The sequence below is a fragment of the Crocodylus siamensis genome, chromosome 7 (genome assembly GCF_052110815.1).
Source record: "Crocodylus siamensis isolate JL-2025a chromosome 7, ASM5211081v1, whole genome shotgun sequence".
Classification (NCBI taxonomy): Eukaryota; Metazoa; Chordata; order Crocodylia; family Crocodylidae; genus Crocodylus; species Crocodylus siamensis.
Window position 1 is genome coordinate 45,056,125 of NC_143401.1, and position 17,300 is coordinate 45,073,424.

General features: G+C 37.8%; 1 protein-coding gene across 3 annotated transcripts in view; it reads left to right on the forward strand.

The window, feature by feature from the left end:
* BICC1 (BicC family RNA binding protein 1) overlaps positions 1–17,300 on the forward strand; it is a 228,326-nt gene that overhangs the window by 175,755 nt on the left and 35,271 nt on the right. For 2 of the 3 annotated variants that reach the window (XM_090058872.1, XM_090058874.1), the window contains 8 exons: positions 3,313–3,392; positions 5,682–5,840; positions 6,743–6,796; positions 9,429–9,623; positions 11,344–11,595; positions 14,426–14,557; positions 15,805–15,991; positions 17,114–17,272. In XM_090058872.1, coding sequence (XP_089914998.1) covers positions 3,313–3,392; positions 5,682–5,840; positions 6,743–6,796; positions 9,429–9,623; positions 11,344–11,595; positions 14,426–14,557; positions 15,805–15,991; positions 17,114–17,272 — 1,218 coding nt within the window. The remainder of the gene's footprint in view (positions 1–3,312; positions 3,393–5,681; positions 5,841–6,742; positions 6,797–9,428; positions 9,624–11,343; positions 11,596–14,425; positions 14,558–15,804; positions 15,992–17,113; positions 17,273–17,300) is intronic. The other variant, XM_090058873.1, reaches the window with a different exon arrangement.

Genomic DNA, 17,300 nt, shown 5'->3' on the forward strand with positions numbered 1-17,300 from the left:
GCCTGTTGCTGAAGGGGCGGAAATGTTACCCCTAGCTAGCACTCTGAGGCAAAGGGGAACAGGAGTGGGAGGACTGTTTGTGTGCATTTAATGCATCTGTTGATGATACTGAGCTTTGCAATCTTCCTCTTCCTGCTTTTTCATATTGTCTGCAGCAAACCTGACAGGCAAGGAAGTCAGCAGGGTGCTGATAACACAGTATTTAGCAGCCCATCAAGAAAACAAAAGCCTCTCTCATTAGTTCAAGTTCTTCTTAAAACAGCTTTTTCCAAGGAAGGAACAGAGGGATATTACTAGCTGACCTGTTGATTAGCTCTAAAAAGCCCTAAGTGGACACTGTCTTGTCTCCCTTTATTCTGTCTGCCTTTGCCCTGTCCCAGTGAAACTGGAAACACACACATGCAGATACCTCTCAGCATTACCTAGTATACCACATGCTGGCTAGGGTCTGTGGGGGTGGGGTTTGTGCTGTGGGAGGTAGAAGGGATGAGGGGGATCTCTGCCTGAGCAGTGAGGGGGGTGGGGGGACAGGGGGAAGCCAGGCAGACCTTGCTGTGCCTGCCGTCTCTGTTGGAAGTGCCTCTATGTGAACAACACCTTCTTACTCACTAGATAAGCTTTTTTTGCCCTAGTCATATTTGCTGACATTAATTAAAGTTTGTATTCTTGTCAGCAGTGCGGAGTATCAAAAAGCACTTCAAAAGGGTGAATATAATCAAAAATACTCCTGTACATCATCAAGGAAATGTCTTACTGTGTTCAAATAACAATGCCAATAGGTCACACTTAAGCAAATATGGTGAAAGCAGCACAGTGTATCATTGAGCAAATAATTACAAGATACTGGACTGCAGAGATGTAATTGAGGGAAGAATGTTGTGAAGAGTGAGAAGAAAGTATCCCAGCTTGACTGTCAAATATCAAGCTGAGTTTTTGGGTTGGCAGAGAAATTCAGAATGCTAGATAAGGCAGTGGCCCAGGCACATACAGGAAGGCCTATAATGTTGTTTTCAGTCATTTTTCAGTATATAAAAAATTGAATTAGAGCAATGCTAGTCTTTACAACTGCTGCATCATTAAGACCATGAGAAGGAAGAGTCATTTATGCTTACATTTGATGTTGCAAGGTAGCAAAAGACCAGGTAAGTTTCTTGACCCCCTTTCAGGCTTTCGCATTCTCACAGTGTCATAATCTGTATGGCAAATCCAGATGGTCTTTTGGAATTCTGATAATATTCTCCTTTTGCTACTTTTTACTTGTTCAAAACCATTGTTGCAAATCAATATGAAATACATACTTTGTCCACCAATCAGTAGTTGTACCTCTACTTATCTGTCTATCAATAATTCACTGTTTTGTTTTTATTCACTGATGCATCCAAGTCCCTTCCTCCCAGCTTGTAATTCATTGAGTATTTTTAATTGATGTTACCACTGTTCCTATTTTAATTGCAGTACACGTTAATGCCTCTACTTCAACATTTTCATTAATGATCTGGAAGTGAATATTACCATTAATGCATAACTTTTGGAGCAATTTGTAGAGAAACTAAATGGACATTTTTTGTTCAGTAATTCAGTATTATGGGGGATTTATTGGTTGTCATTTAATCTAAATTTCAGGTGCATATTTTAACCTCAAACGGTTAAAAAAAAAATTGGAATTACATCAGTTGCACAACATTATTTCACATATGTAATGAAAAAGTAGAGTTGTGATTTTGGCTTAATAAAATTTGTCCTTTCCTAGTGGAAAGAATGATTATCAAAGTAGATGTTACTTGCTTACAACACATGTGAGCATTCTTATGCACTTAGAACTGTTGTGTCATTACAACCTTAACCTCCTTTTTCTCACAAACTTTTTTTGTAATCTTGAAAGGAATAAGCTTAACATGGTACTGAGTTTCATACTTGTCATTGGTAGCATAGGTGGGTTTTTCCTTGTTTTCAGAAAAAAAGTAAGAGTGTAATGCTTATTTTCCCCTAAAAATAAATAAATAGATAAAAGGAGTATTTAAGGCTGAAAGTTATCATTTAAACCCCCTTCCACCAATCTGATAAAACCAGAAAACCAGACAAATCTAGAAGGAATTTAAAAAGTGAAATTAATTTTTTCAACATCTGTTTTCACCCAGGTAAATGTTCATACATATTATAGGGCATATTGATAGTGTTTGTTATGGAGAGGAGAGACAGGCATGGGGCCAGAGCTGCAAATCCAGATCAGGATTTCAGATACCTGAACATTTAGAATTTTTGGAATTGGATCCACTTCTAGTTGTGTTATGGTAGTTCACATTTCTGGACACCAGATGGTGCTGCCATCTTATATAATATACAATTTCCAGTTAATTGAATCTTGGTTTACTTCCAAGTCCAAATTAAGTTCTGCAGGCAAAATCCTTCAATGTGCATTATGACCAAGTATGGACTTCAGGATTTAACCCCCGAAGTTTGTTAAATTGTCATTGTACCCTGTCTCATAATTTGTCATTGGTGTTATGTTTAATATGTACTTAAAATATCTTACGGTTAAAATGGTTCATATCCAGTACTTTATATCTGATTAGACAAACATTTAAGTAAAGTGATAAAATATGAGTTGTAAATACTACTTCAAAATGTAATGCCTCTAAGTGTAAAACCCAAGAGTGGCAGTTATTTTGCATATGTACAGATTGTCATTTAATATCACTACATGAGTAAAATTAAGTTGGAAGATTCTTTTAGGTAGAAGCAGCTTTTAATGTAAATCCTCATACTTAGAAGGCAGTTATAGGAACTGATGAAGAACAAGGTACCATGTGTTGGCTAGTCTCTATAGATTTGGTTCTGGGTCTTAGAAGCATAAGCTGGCATCAGAAGGGGTTGTTAGTTATTCTTCGTTAGACTTAATCCAGAGAAACCTTTTCATACAGGTTTGTTACATATATACACTGCACTATAGTGGATTACTTTGTGGATTCTTGCATTTCACTTTTTCTGATTTAAGCAAAATTACTTCTGAGATATCATGGCACACAATACATTTAGTAATAACCCTATGGAAAAAACTGGTCGAGTGAATAAACTGAATAGTATGTGTCAGTAATTTAGCTGACTCCAGCAGGCATAGATTAGTATTGTAACTGATTTCTAAACTTTAATACATCCCTAATAGCTGTTTCTTAAAATAAATTATGAAAAGAATTTCTAATTTAAAGTACATTGTTCAAAGCATGTTAGTAAAATTTTGGTAATGTTTCCATGTCCTTTGCTTACTACTTGTTTTAATACGTTGTTTACTATTTTCTATTTCTATTTGTATAGATCCACATATTAAAGTCTCTGGAAGAAAAGAAAATGTTAAAGAAGCTAAAGAGAGGATCATGTCTGTCTTAGACACAAAAGTAAGAAGAAAGTTCTATTGTTCAGGTGTATATTTTTGTCACACAGGATATATAGTAGCATGCTGAAATTGTGAGGGGGTTGTCATTTTTATTGACATTTTACATTAAAATTTGTCAGTAAAAGTCTTTTTAAAAAGTCTCTGCACTGAAATGTGCCATAGGGATGAGATATACAAAGATGGTAAAGGTGATAGACTTGCTAGAATTTTGTTAATTTATTTTATGAAGGTTCAGGTGTGTAACTATCAATTCACTAGAGAGACATGTATACTACATTTAAAAATTACAAGATCAGCAGAAATAATCTGACCTCCATCAATTTAAAATTTAATCTAAATAGTCTTGCAAAAAAATAAAGATAATGGCTGCGTAATCATCACAGAACTGGAAACTTTCCCTATATTGTACTCAATAGGATCTCAGTGATATTGAATAACATTAACTTTTACAGTAGGTCAGCTTCTATACTGCCATGCAGCACATCTGAGAAGACATTTGTGAGATTTGAGGTGATGTCACTTCCTGAACGGTTTCCTGCTTTTTGTCTTTTACTCATCATAACTCCCAAATGGCTTGCTTTCAAAGCACCAATTATGTTTTGGTGTGGTGGTCTTGCCAGTGCCTGATGTTTCATGCTTATTACATTATGGGCTTCGATGGTTTAACTCTGTGTGGTCGTGAGGGATTACAAGCTGGCAGAAAACTAGAGGACAAGGTAAGGGGGGAGAGAGACCTATGAGATGTGCAGGGTTTAGGACGAATGGCCAGGGTCTTGTGGAAGCACCAAGAGGGTCCATATAATAGTCTGAAGGAAGGACCTTAAGATTATACCTCTGATTCTGTAAGACTGGAAGCACATGTCGCCTGACATCTCATTTATGCCACCATAAAAAAATTAATATGGTGGCACAAATTATGAGCAAATAATTGTCACTACCCTTTTTCAAGCCACATCAAAGGAAACTCGGGTAAAAGGCAAAAGGGAAGAATAAACTCTGCCACTTTATTGTGGCAGACATCTGTTAGATTTGTGATGAGTGAGTATGGCCAGCCTGAGCTGCTTGCATTCTCCAGCCAACCCAGGCAGTTGCTCCATGGGCTTGAAGGCTTTTCAAGCCCCTAGAGCACCTGCCCAGCTTTTTCTGCTTACAGAGAGGCATCCTAGGGATTCTTATGGCACCTCTCCAAAAGCAGAGAAGTCAGGGTTCCCCACTTAGCCAGACTCAGGCCTATGATTGCGAGGGGATGGGTCTTGCTGAGTTGGGAAAGCAGGGCTTTCTCCTCTCCGCCAGACTTGCTCCTGGGATTGTGAGGGACAGGAATTCTGTGCCATCTACTGACATTTAAAGTCTGTTGGGTAATCTTTAGATCAGTCATTCCTTTACTGTGTACTCTTTTGCATATGCTGTTCTATGGATTGTTATACACCGAAAAATCTTAAGTAAAATTAACTAAAAATATATCCTTATTGGCCTATTTTAAATGTTGTATAAAAAGTACCAAAAACCCTTTTCTTGTTTTAAAACCTTTTAAAGCTTCACTTTTGTTTTTTTTTAAATAATATTATTCTGTTTTCTAAATGTTGCTAAGCTTTTTTTTTTCTTCTGAGACTTAAGGACTGGAGCCTACATGTAAGCATTTCTTATGTTCATCCAGACTGAAACTAAAATGAGTCATTTTTCCTTATTGACACAATGACCTTTTGATCCACAAAGTAGAGATCACCAGCTGGGATCTCTGCGGTAGAATATACTATTATATTAAACCACTCCTCCTAGTTAATAATATTCTATTGTGCACGTGGAGTTCAAAATTTTTTTTGCATTAAACTTCCATATATTTAATTTTAATGGGTACAATTAAATACTTCCCACAAAAAAGCATATAATAAGAATTCAAAAGGTATGATGTTAGAAAATTAACCGCTGTTTTTCCAATAGCGTGGAAGTTTGTTTAACCCCCCCGCCCAAAAAAAAAACAAACAAAATTCCTACCTTAAGTAAACTGAAAATGTCAAGTGGCAGCTTTCTCTGCTGTACTTCTCAGTCCCCTCATTTTGTCATTTGTGAGACTCATGGTGTAGGAGCCTAATATGTTTATTTCCATATGATTTCCTCATGACAATATGGTCATGGTACTTGGTATGCTTCAGTTGATGTTAAGTCACTGATTAAATTAGATTTTCAGAATGCTTTACATAATTGTATAAATTCCATTTACTGAAGAACACTAATGCTCAGGGACTCCATTCTAAAAGAATCCAAAAATAATAGAGTCTTTGACTTTTAGAGTAACAGGGTCACTTTGAAGATGGATGTTTCACATACAGAACATTCTCATGTAATTGGTAAAGGTGGCAATAACATAAAAAAAGTAATGGAAGAAACAGGATGTCACATCCACTTTCCAGACTCAAATAGGAATAACCAAGCAGAAAAAAGCAATCAAGTAAGTGTTTCTTAATATTTTGTGTATATTATAAATGTATGTAATTCTATATAAATCAATTGGATCACATATATAGAATATGGAATGGATTACATAAATATAAAAGTATTACTATTTTTTTTCAAAATACTAAACATTTCTGGTGTGATATTTTCACTAAACATTGGATGTTTAGGGAAATATGTTGTTTATATAAAATTTAGTGTGGAAATTCTTGGTTTATTCCAAGTGAAACTAAAAATTTTTTCTTTTTTGAGGTTTTTCCCATGAAAATCTGCATCTCATAACAAATAACTTCTTGGAAATTTTTTTTATCAAAAATCTTTTGAATATTCTATGTAAAAGCTGTGGTAGAGAACCAAAGCAAACAGTTTTGCTGGTGTTTTTATTTACTGATTTTTTTTTTTTTTTAACGTGTGACAAATTTATTTGCCATCTAAATACCTAACAAAAATGAAATGCCGCATTACAGTATTTAGTATTATAGCATTTAAAAAGATAAATACTGATTATGATTTGAATTCATCAGTTTTTTTCTATGTCAATTTTAAGTTAAATATGTATTTTTCAGACTTTCATTATAACATTAATTTCTTCAAGTTCAGTAAAGCACCCAGGATGAACCAGGATTGAATGTATAAATAATAAATATAACATAATTTTATTATGTATAGAGTTCAACATTAAAATGTGCTCTCTTAGAACAGAAATTGTAGTGATAGTTCTGACTGGTTATGTTGGTATTTTGATAACAGGCTTCCAGGGGAGGGGTTCCTCCCAATTGCTTACTTTAAGCTTTCAGAACAAAAAATATCTAAAGAGAATGTAAACATTTGGAGGTTTTTTTCCTCAGATACTTCATAAGAACACTATACGTCACTTTATATGTTCTCAATTTCCAGGTGTCTATAGCAGGACCACCAGCTGGTGTGGAGTCTGCCAGACTTAGAATAAGGGTAACTATGTATTTTTAAGAAATAAAATGGCAAAGACACTGTAGAGGAAAACAGTTGAGAGAAAAACAATAGTTCTGTACTCTGTCTAGGATTGTCTAATTCTGTGCTGTGACTGATATGCAAATCATATTGCCAAGTCCAAAACTGCAAGAAAATGAGAAAAAAAATATTCATGGAGAAAATAATTTTTGTTTGCAATTTTGTAAGTGGTAGATTTCAAATAATAATCCAAAAATAAGCTTTAAAAATCTCAGACACTTTGTATATGATAGTAATATGTGAATAATATTTGTGGCCATATGGATTAAATGCACTGAATCCATATTAACGCACAAGCATATATTCACTCAGGGTTTGGTTTGTTTTTTTCCGAACCCACCAATAGAAAGGCTATATCTAACATGAGCTGTATAAATTAGTTATCATCTAGCAGTCTTTACGCTAAAAAATAACCATATTTACTTGCATACCACACAACCTCTTCCCCCCTCTTCCCAGCCCCCCCACCAAATGAGCCCTTCAAAATTGGGGTGCATATTTTAGGTGGGAAAGCTGGTCTTTACTGAAATAGAAGCAAGGTAGAACAGAACAAGCAGATGCTGTGACTCATGCCAGCCCAGATGGCTGCCATTTCTCTCCATGGATACAAACAGCAGAGCCAGAGTCCAGTATTAATTCTCTCACAGCCACAGATGAGCTTTTTGCTAAAGAGCTAATGAGCTTGGTGAGGGAGAGTGAACTGCTGCATGCAGTCTGTAGTGTCTTGATGAAGTGTGTGGCAGGAAACAGCAATTTATAATTTATAGGAACTTATATAAAGAGCTACTTAAAGTAAAGAATAAGGGTGCATCAATAACGATTTTTTGGTCCAATACTGACGGCCAATTATTAATCAGCCATATGCAGCCTGGCAGCAGTGTCCAGCTGGTAAGTCTGTTGTGGGGGAGGGGAGTGAGCGAAGGGACATGGGGGGATGGGCAGATCAAGGCCCCTGTGGTGTGGGAGGGAGTAGGTCTGGGACGGACAGGCACTGCACAGGCAGGGCACAGGGCTGCCACTGCGCACTCGGGCCTGAAGGCTGCACCAGCCTCTTCCTGGCAGGGGGGCTGGGCCCAGGCTGTGCTCAAGGCAAGCGGGGTGGAGTGAGCAATGGTGGTGGTGGGAGAAGGGCTATGGGAGAGCTACTGTGAATTATGGGGTGACTGTAGTACACCCCATAGCCCCACCTCCTCTAGGGGTACACATATGGCAGGCACTGTGTCCCCGCCCCCCAGAGGAACCTCAGCTCTGTCCCACACCCTACCCCGCCCTGGCTGGACAGCACCAGTGCCTGCCCCAGACCCACTCCCTCCCTCACCATGGGACCTTCGATCTGCCTTCCCCTCCCCCCCCCCCACTTACTGCCCAGATGCTGGGCTGCATTCCTGGCTGTGTGCACGCTGTGGCTGCATGCATGCACGCTGCATTTATCAGCAACATTATCAACCACCATTAGCCAAAAAAAAAAACACATCAACCATTAGCCAAAAAAAAACCCCATTTCCAATAATGACAATTTTCCTTGTATTGGTACCAATACAATATGGACACTGCACCTCTAATAAAGAAGTAACAGTTTTGCATTGCCCTTGCAATGGCAGGTCTGGGGCCTAGCCTTGTTGCTATCCTGTCCTACCAGGAAGTTCCTCCTGCCTCACCCATACTGTTGTTTGGGCTACCACATCTTTTGGGATACTCTGTGTTTCCAGGACTTGCTCTGTCACGCAGTTGGCCATGACACTGGAAATATCTTCTTTTCCACTTTCTACCTTCCAAAACAAGGTGTGTGCCTTATTTGGAGGCATAAGTTATGCTGTACAAGAAAATAATATCTGCTAAAATCACCTTCCTCAGCAGACCTGCACAAAGTCCTTATGCAACACTGTTGTGAGATTTTCATGACTTAGGCAAGACTGACAATAATTGTGATTTAAAATGCAGCTGGAATAAATAATTTGGGCTCCAAAAGACCCAGATCTAGCTATTGCATTCTTCCTTCTGTTATCATTTTCCATTTTGATTTTGTATGTATTGCAAATAACTATGAATTAAATGGGGAACGTATACTCGTTTTAGATCAAATAACTTCTTATTAACACTTCTAACATTACTATATTTATATTAAGACTGCTTGATAGCTATGGTGGTTATGACAGAAAGAGTGACTTACAGACTGGTTTATAAGAAGCCATGTTCTCTGTAATTCCAGTGAGCTCCATATGAATAAGACTCTTGTATACATATTTACAAAGATACCTATATGTATAAGCAAGTATAGAAAAATAATTTGTATTTTTATACTTCTTAGTTGTAAAAAACACTTTCTTTTTGCCATTTGTGTGTTTAAAAAAAAAAAAAAAAGTACTACTATGAAGCAATTACTATTTCTATTTTTATCAGGGTGAAGAACCAGTCTTGAAATATAGTCATATCTTGAATTTTTGTAAAGGAACTCTAAGGTATCTGTAGATAATCTAAATGTTATCAGAGCTGAGTAATAGGAAAATTCTGAATTTGTTTTGCATTGTAGCAGGATGTGTGATTATACTTTGCATAGTTGCTATGGTTTGTCTCAATCTCAATCTCATTCTAGGAGCTCCTTCCATTGGTACTGATGTTTGAATTGCCCATAGCTGGAATTCTCCAACCAATCCCAGATCCTAATTCTCCCACAATTCAGCATATATCACAGACTTACAACATTTCAGTTTCTTTTAAACAACGTTCTCGAATGTATGGTACTACTGTCATTGTCAGGGGGTCACAGAATAATACTAGTGCTGTAAAGGTAATACACTTATTAAGTATTATTCTCAATGTCTCAAATGTGTAAATAGCTTAAACAGTTTTTTTAAAGTAGGGGTGCTCAACCACTGGCTTACAAGCCAGATCTGGCCTGTGACCCTGTGTCATCCAGCACATGGTGCTCCCCATGGGTCTGGAAATTTGGCAGTGAGAGGGCAGTGGCACTGATCCCCCACCATCAAATTTACCTACCCAGGGAGATACCCAGTTCCTGTGAGCTGGATCAGGCCTCCAGTCCCAATGTGCAGGGCTAGGTGGTGGTGGCACTGGGCCTTAGGGCCCAATCCTGGTGTGGAGAGCAGGAGGGGGCGACATCAGACCCACAGAACAAAATCCTAGCACACTGGGGTGAAAGGTGGTGGTGCCAGGTCCCTGTGGACTAATCCTGGGACACAGGGGTGGGAGGGGATGGTGCCTGTCAACTGGGACCCAGCACCAGCATGTTAGGGCAAAAAAGTCAGTGCCAGGCCTTTGGGGCCAAATCCCAGGGGACGGGGTGGTATTGGGCTGTCAGGACCCAATCCCAGCACCCCAGGACCTCAGCCTGGCACTTGGGACAGGAAGAGGGTGGTGCTTGACCCTAGGGCCTGCTCCTGGTGCTTTGGGGCAGGGAGGGGATAATGCTAGGCCCCAGAGCCCAATACTGGCATGGGGGCTCAATCTGGACTGCAGACCGGCCCTGCTGTACCCATCTGGCATGCAGGGCCAAAAGGGTAAGCACCACTGTGTTAAACAGTGTGTAGTTGCAATGCTGTCACTGATTAGTAAGGCTGCCTGTTACCACATGGTGATTTGAATATATTGATCTTAAAGGCTAATATTTTTTGATAAAATAACATCTGTGTGTTTAAAGATTGATTTTTTTTTGTTTGGTTGGTTTTTTTGGCTTTCACCCTAGTATGCCTTCATTTCAGTTTAACTTAATTAGGTGACTCAAATTCTCAACATGCTGGCAAATGGTTAATACCACAATCCAAAACAGAAAAACAATACTGGAGCAGTAGCCTCTTCCACCTATTGCAAAACATCTAGTAAGCAAACAGTGTAGCAAAAACAACACCAATTCATACAAACCTCAGCCCTTTCCATATATCAGGTCCAATATGTGGACTCCAAACATGGGCTGAGAGTCAACAAATTAGATCTGTTTTGGACAAAGGGAGAAAAAGAGCAAATTTTGACAGAGAAAGAAATGGCCTTTCATTGACTACATCCTGCCAACACTACCTTCTCTCATAAAGCCAAAGGAGCTGTCTTGAGCTCTTGTGCAGATGACTACTACAGCAGTAAGGTGGTCTCTAGTCAATTAGTATTTCATAGTCCAAGTCCTGAAATTAGTTCTGTTTGGGTAATTCATATGGATTTCACTGTAGCTGCACAGGAGTACTGGATTGTAGTGTAGGATTGGGGGCAGGACATTAAGATCCTCATAACTGTCCCCTGTGAAACCAATTGCATATTGTACAACTCTTCATAAGATGGAGACTTGGAGGTAAAGTTGTTTCTGAATTATGAATCAGCTTAATTTTAAGCAATATGCATCTTTCAATTTTTCTTTTATGCAGAAAAATCGTTTATATTCTTCTGCGACTTACTTTCAGATTTAGATGTGTGGTGACTAAAACAAATGTATCCTGAGGAAACCTGCATTTGGGTGTGCTGTTTTGACAGTTTATCTGCAATGCATTTTCTCTTTCTTGTAGGAAGGAACAGCAATGCTTCTGGAACACCTGGCAGGCAGTTTGGCCTCTGCAATCCCAGTGAGCACACAGCTGGACATTGCAGCACAACATCATCTCTTTATGATGGGTAGAAATGGCAGTAACATCAAACATATCATGCAGAGAACTGGTGCTCAGATCCACTTCCCTGACCCCAGTAACCCACAAAAGAAATCCACTGTCTACCTCCAGGGCACTATTGAGTCTGTCTGTCTTGCCAGACAATATCTCATGGTAAATATTTCAGTAATTTCTGTATGAAAAGAACTAAAAGAAAATATGCCCAATTTGTCCGTAAAATGCAAATGACTTAATATACAATATTGATTCAGCTGACAGCTCTTCTTTTGAATGTATTGTGTAGAAGTTACTATGAATTGTAGTGCCTTAAATATTTTATTAATAAAAATGTCCTGTAGTGTCATGATAAAGTAGCCCTTGCTCAGTAAGAATACAAACATGCATAATTTAAATTGGGTTTAAGAATAAGTTACAAATATTCACACGGGCATTTTTGTTTCTTTCTTGGCCATTGATTCATCTTCCTTTTATTTGTATGTAGGATAAACAGTTAACTTTCTGAAGCTATTGATAGGGGTACCTGGCACAAGTTTCTGGGAAGCAAGTTTAAGTAGAAGTCATGTGGATGCAATTCATACAGAATACCCAAAGGGCATGTCTATGCATGTAATTAATGTGGGTGAATACACTCCAGCGCAGTTTGCATGTGCCCTGGGCACGGTGTTTGCACGTGTGCCTAGTACCACAACACATTGAGCAGGGTGGAGCACCTGCAGCTGACAGGGGGCCCTGTGGTTCAGCCTGCCAACCCAGGGCTTCTCCAACCCCGCTCAGTGTGCAACACAGGGGCTGGCTGGGGCACAAGGGTGCTTCAGTGGAGGGCAAGCCAACAAACAGCCCCTCACTGAAGCACTCTCATGCCCCAGCCAGCCCTGTCAGCATCTACACGTGTATTGTGGCTGAGTAAATAACTCTGGTGTAAGATGGTACTTGTACTACTCTGCTGTAAGATGGCAATATTATGCTATGATGGAGTTCATTAGTTTACTCCAGCCTAATAGCTCCACATGTGTAGAAAGTGACCTTTTACTGTGGAGCTAATTAGTCACCTCCACAGTAAACGTGTTATATAGACGTGCCCAGAGGGTCCTACGTTCTTTTGTCTGTCCCTTTAACAAAACTAGCCTTGATGGAGGAGTGCTTTTTTTAAAACCAATCCTGATTTGTATCCATTAGGCATTATTGTATTAATAACTATAACATTTGTAATGCATAAAGTCATGTCTCTTCATGGTGATAGTTAGCACTTAGAATAACTGAAACCTGAGTTTAATATCAGTGCTGATAGCAGATGTCTGCCAATTCCTAATAATTTTTTTTCACATGGCAACATGTGATCTGTTTTACCTCACTAAGAATTAATGGGTTGTGTGTTTTAAAAGGAAGCAACTGAGTGAAAACTTTCAACCGGTCATGTGGTAACAAACTCATAGCTACAGTTGGCTTAATATTTTTAAGTTTCATGGTTAGCTATGGCTGTCACTAATATATTGGTTATAAAGTTTTAACATTAAACCCTAATTGTGCACTAGATGAGATGACAAAGCTGAACATATATTTAGAAATGAAGCCAGAGAAAACTTAGTTTACTTGTATTTAATAAAAAGTTTGAAACTAAAGGAAATGTTTAACATGCAGGGTAAAAAAACTTTACGCTTTGCCACTGACCAGGTTAGATAAATTTCTTCATATATTCTTTTCAGTGGAATTCATTTTTATATTTCTGAGACTTGCATGTAGATTATGACCATCTTTAATGGTAACAGTCCCACACCTACCCGCACACTGATCTGCATCCCCCCAACATCTCTCCACCCCCACCCACATCCCCCCCACCCCCTTCCCATCCCCTCCTGCAAACCCCACACCCACCATGTGATAAGAAAACCAAAAGCAAACATTAAAACACAGATATTTAGGGTTTATTTTATTATGATGCTAGAGACACTGGTAGGCTTCCAAACTCCTGAGTTTGTGAAAGTCAGCTTTTCTAAAGTCAAGGATTTCTGCATTGCTGACTGATTTGCCAGATTTACGATGGATAGAGACAGTGATCAACTTGTGATCACTGTCACCGAGCTTCCTTTCGATCCTCAGGTTGCTGACTAGATCATCCCCTTTGGCCAGTACCAGATCCAGCAGTGCCTTACCTCTTGTCAGCCCATAGACTTTTTGGGTCAAATAGAGCTTGTCAGTGCAAGTCGATCACTGGCTCTGTCTTCTTATGCATTTTTAATGTGCACATGGAGTATGTTTAGATTACACTATTAATATCTGGTTTAAATTCTCAACTCCTAGAAATAGTTATCACATTTATTCATTTTTTACAGAACACCCAGCATTTGTTTGTTGCTCTGTAAAAAGATGCAGCTGTTTCTTTCTTCTCCCATCTGTGTTGCCTGATATTAAAAATGTGGTTATTTCAAAGGTATTTCATATGAAACTTTGAAAATGTAAATTTAGCTACCTTTGCATGGAACAAATGAAAATGTTTAATGCCAGTTTTACAGTCTCTAATCTCAAGGGAGGTATTCTATCCAGTTGTTTCTTCACACACTAATTCTTCTGCCCTTAAAGTTAACAGTATGAAAAAATAGCAGTGCTAAATATAATTTTTACAGTATTTAAAATTAGATAGTAGGCATTTCCCAAAGTTCATCATTCAAATAGCTGGGGGGGGGGCGTTTATACCAAACATAACATGCATATAATATAGTTTTTTATGTCTAAAATGTTTATATCATCCCAATTTCAAACTGTCAAGATTTCTGGTCAAAATTCTGAGGGGAAAAAATGCTGATCATTATAATTTTTTTCTGCCCTATTTAATTCTGATATGCAAAGATCATCACATACAATGCATATCATTGATATAATATCAATATTATCACATTAGAATGGTAATGCTTTCTATTTTTAGCTGAAATTTTATATTTCATATGAGCATATCTTGACATAAAAACTTTTGTATTTAAATTTCCAGGGTTGCCTGCCTCTTGTGCTGATGTTTGATATGAGGGAAGAAATTGAAGTAGAACCCCAGTTTATCACTCAACTAATGGAACAGTTAGATGTCTTCATAAGCCTTAAACCAAAGCCAAAACAACCAAGCAAGGTTAGTGAAAACCTAATATTTTCTTTGCAAACTGTGGTGTATGCTCTTTTTATCGGAAGCCACTATAATGCTTTTTGATACTAGATTTCAAAGAACCATGCAGTTTTCTTTTGTCTCGTCTTTCCTAGGGCTACTAATGTGGTGACATAGGAGCAGCTCTTCTACTTTATTGAAGGAAATGCTCCTTTTTGCTTTCAGTGAAGTCATACACACTGAGATCAGAACTTTAGCCCCACTAGATTTAAACTAACAGGAAATTCAGGGTTTTTTTCAGTTAATCTTAAACTTGGAAAAATGTTTTTAGGCTGAAATCTTTCCTGTTACACTAGCTCTGGTTTTCCCTCATTTTTTTATAAAAGATTTGACAAAATTTGTATTATCTGTTCTAGCAAAGTATTGGCCATGCAAACACTTTCACAGGAGAGCAGAGCCACTTTCATGAGCAGATCTACTATGACGTATTACTGACCATGTTTCCTCACATACAGCAAACTCTCTAATACAGCTAACTCACTAATATTTTTAATAATTACTAAAAATTTTCTTCTGCCTGTTCCTGATAAAACATAATCAAGGCTTTGTGTTTATTTCCCCATGTGTGCTGAACAGTTTAAGTAGGCTTGTAAACCAGACATGTGTCCTTAAACAGGTTCAAATCAACATACTGACTTCTGACACACTTTCCATTATGTCAGCAATTTTTATTTTAAATGTAGAAGTGCTTACATCAATAGATAGAAATAGTTTACATCCTATATGCTCAGACATCTATATAAACCTTAGTAGAAAGCATGTCATTTAAATAAAGATGAAATACTGTTGTGTGAAATGTTTCTTATAAATTTGACATGACTTTGCCATTTAACTTCTCTATATAGATATATAGACATAGGACGTAAAGAGCACCCCTGTATGCTCTTTATTATGGTGAACCGTAATACTTTTAATCATGGTGACTTATGATAATCCTCAATTTTTTCCCTTTGTAAGCCTCACTCAATTAAAAGATGTAGGAGTATGGTTCTTAAAACAAAGTTATTTGCATATTCAGAGGTGAACAAAAATATTAACAATTCTTTAACAATTCCGTAGACTTTTGGATGCCTGAATAACCACCAATGGATATAGTGTTTCAGCTAATTTTGCCTTGTTACCTTACCTTACTGTAGCCCTCAAGTAATATCATAAAGCTTGTGCTACACAAATTTGTATTATATTATTATATCAGCTGTTTGTTTTTTTTATAGTCTGTGATTGTAAAAAGTGTGGAGCGAAATGCCTTGAACATGTATGAGGCAAGGAAATGCCTCCTGGGACTTGAAAGTAGTGGCATCACCATAGCAGCAAATCTGTCTACACTTTCATGCCCTGTTGGCCTCTCCTGTCCTGGTTTAGACATTTTGTCCTCAGCAGGGCTAGGACTCACTGGACTGGGTAAATACTTTATTCTTACTTACAACTTTTGAAACACTGATCACAGGTTTTGGGAAGGTCACACATTATTTGAGATTATGTATAATAGAGATACTTGATGATTTCTCAAATAGAAACCTACTTGAGTGAAATGCAAACACTCCTTGAATAAAGATAAATATTTTATAACATTTTGATAATAATCCAACATTCAGAGCTCACCCACAATGGATCCTCTCAAATCATCTTTCCATCCATTAGCATTGATGCATCCACTTTACAGTTTTGTAAATTTATAACAGAACAGAGGAGGAGTATTGTTAAAAATGTAGACAGAGTGCACAAGCACCAGGCCCCAAGAATGGATCCTGATGTAAGACCACAAGTCACAAGAAAAAATAGCTTATTTCATGGCCAACATAAAGCTAGTTACTTCCTGGCTTATTTGTTTTACAATTATTCTCTCTTTGAAAGTAATCCAAATGAGGGAAGATTTAAATACTTTTGGCATACATTTTATACTGATAAATAAGTTCCAATTAGTAACATATCAATATAGAAATAGTATCTTCAATATTAAAATTCCTAGTCCAATCCAACCATTGATTTTGCAAGTACTTGCAAGTACTTAGGAATAAACAGGTTTGCTGATATTGGTGAATCAGGATGTTATTATGTGAGGACAGCTTTTTTCTTCACCATGGCACTGTCCAATACTATCTGAAAGTTAAGTGCCTGAGAACAGTGAAGCTGCAAAGTAGCAATTACCTCTAATTTTGAGGTGATGCTTCCCCGAAGCAAAATTTGACGGAAACAATATGGAGAAATTCAATGGATACACAAGTTGTTGTAGGTTTTAATGGCAGCAGCCAACAGAAACATTCAAATACTGCAGTGGTGCCAACAGATAGATTGACTGGAAAAGGAGTAGAGATTTTCCTCCTTTTTGTTTAACTTCCTGAGATCCAAACAGGCCTGGTTTTCATTGATCTTCAGTTGGGTAAATCTGTCTTAATTACAGCATGTTCTAATCAGAAATAATCAGAAGATTGTTATACAGTGTTGTGTATTAAAAATAATTAATATAATCTTTAAAAAATAAAGATCACACATGAATATGAATTATGTGTAATTTTTCCACAGGTCTATTGGGTCCTACTGCCCTATCTGTCAACACCTCCACTTCTCCAAACTCCCTCTTGAATGCCCTTAATAGTTCTGTTAGTCCTTTACAGAGTCCAAGTTCAGGCACACCTAGCCCTACATTATGGGCAACATCTCTTGCTAACACAAATGCCACAGGTTAGTAGAAATTAACTACAAATGAGAT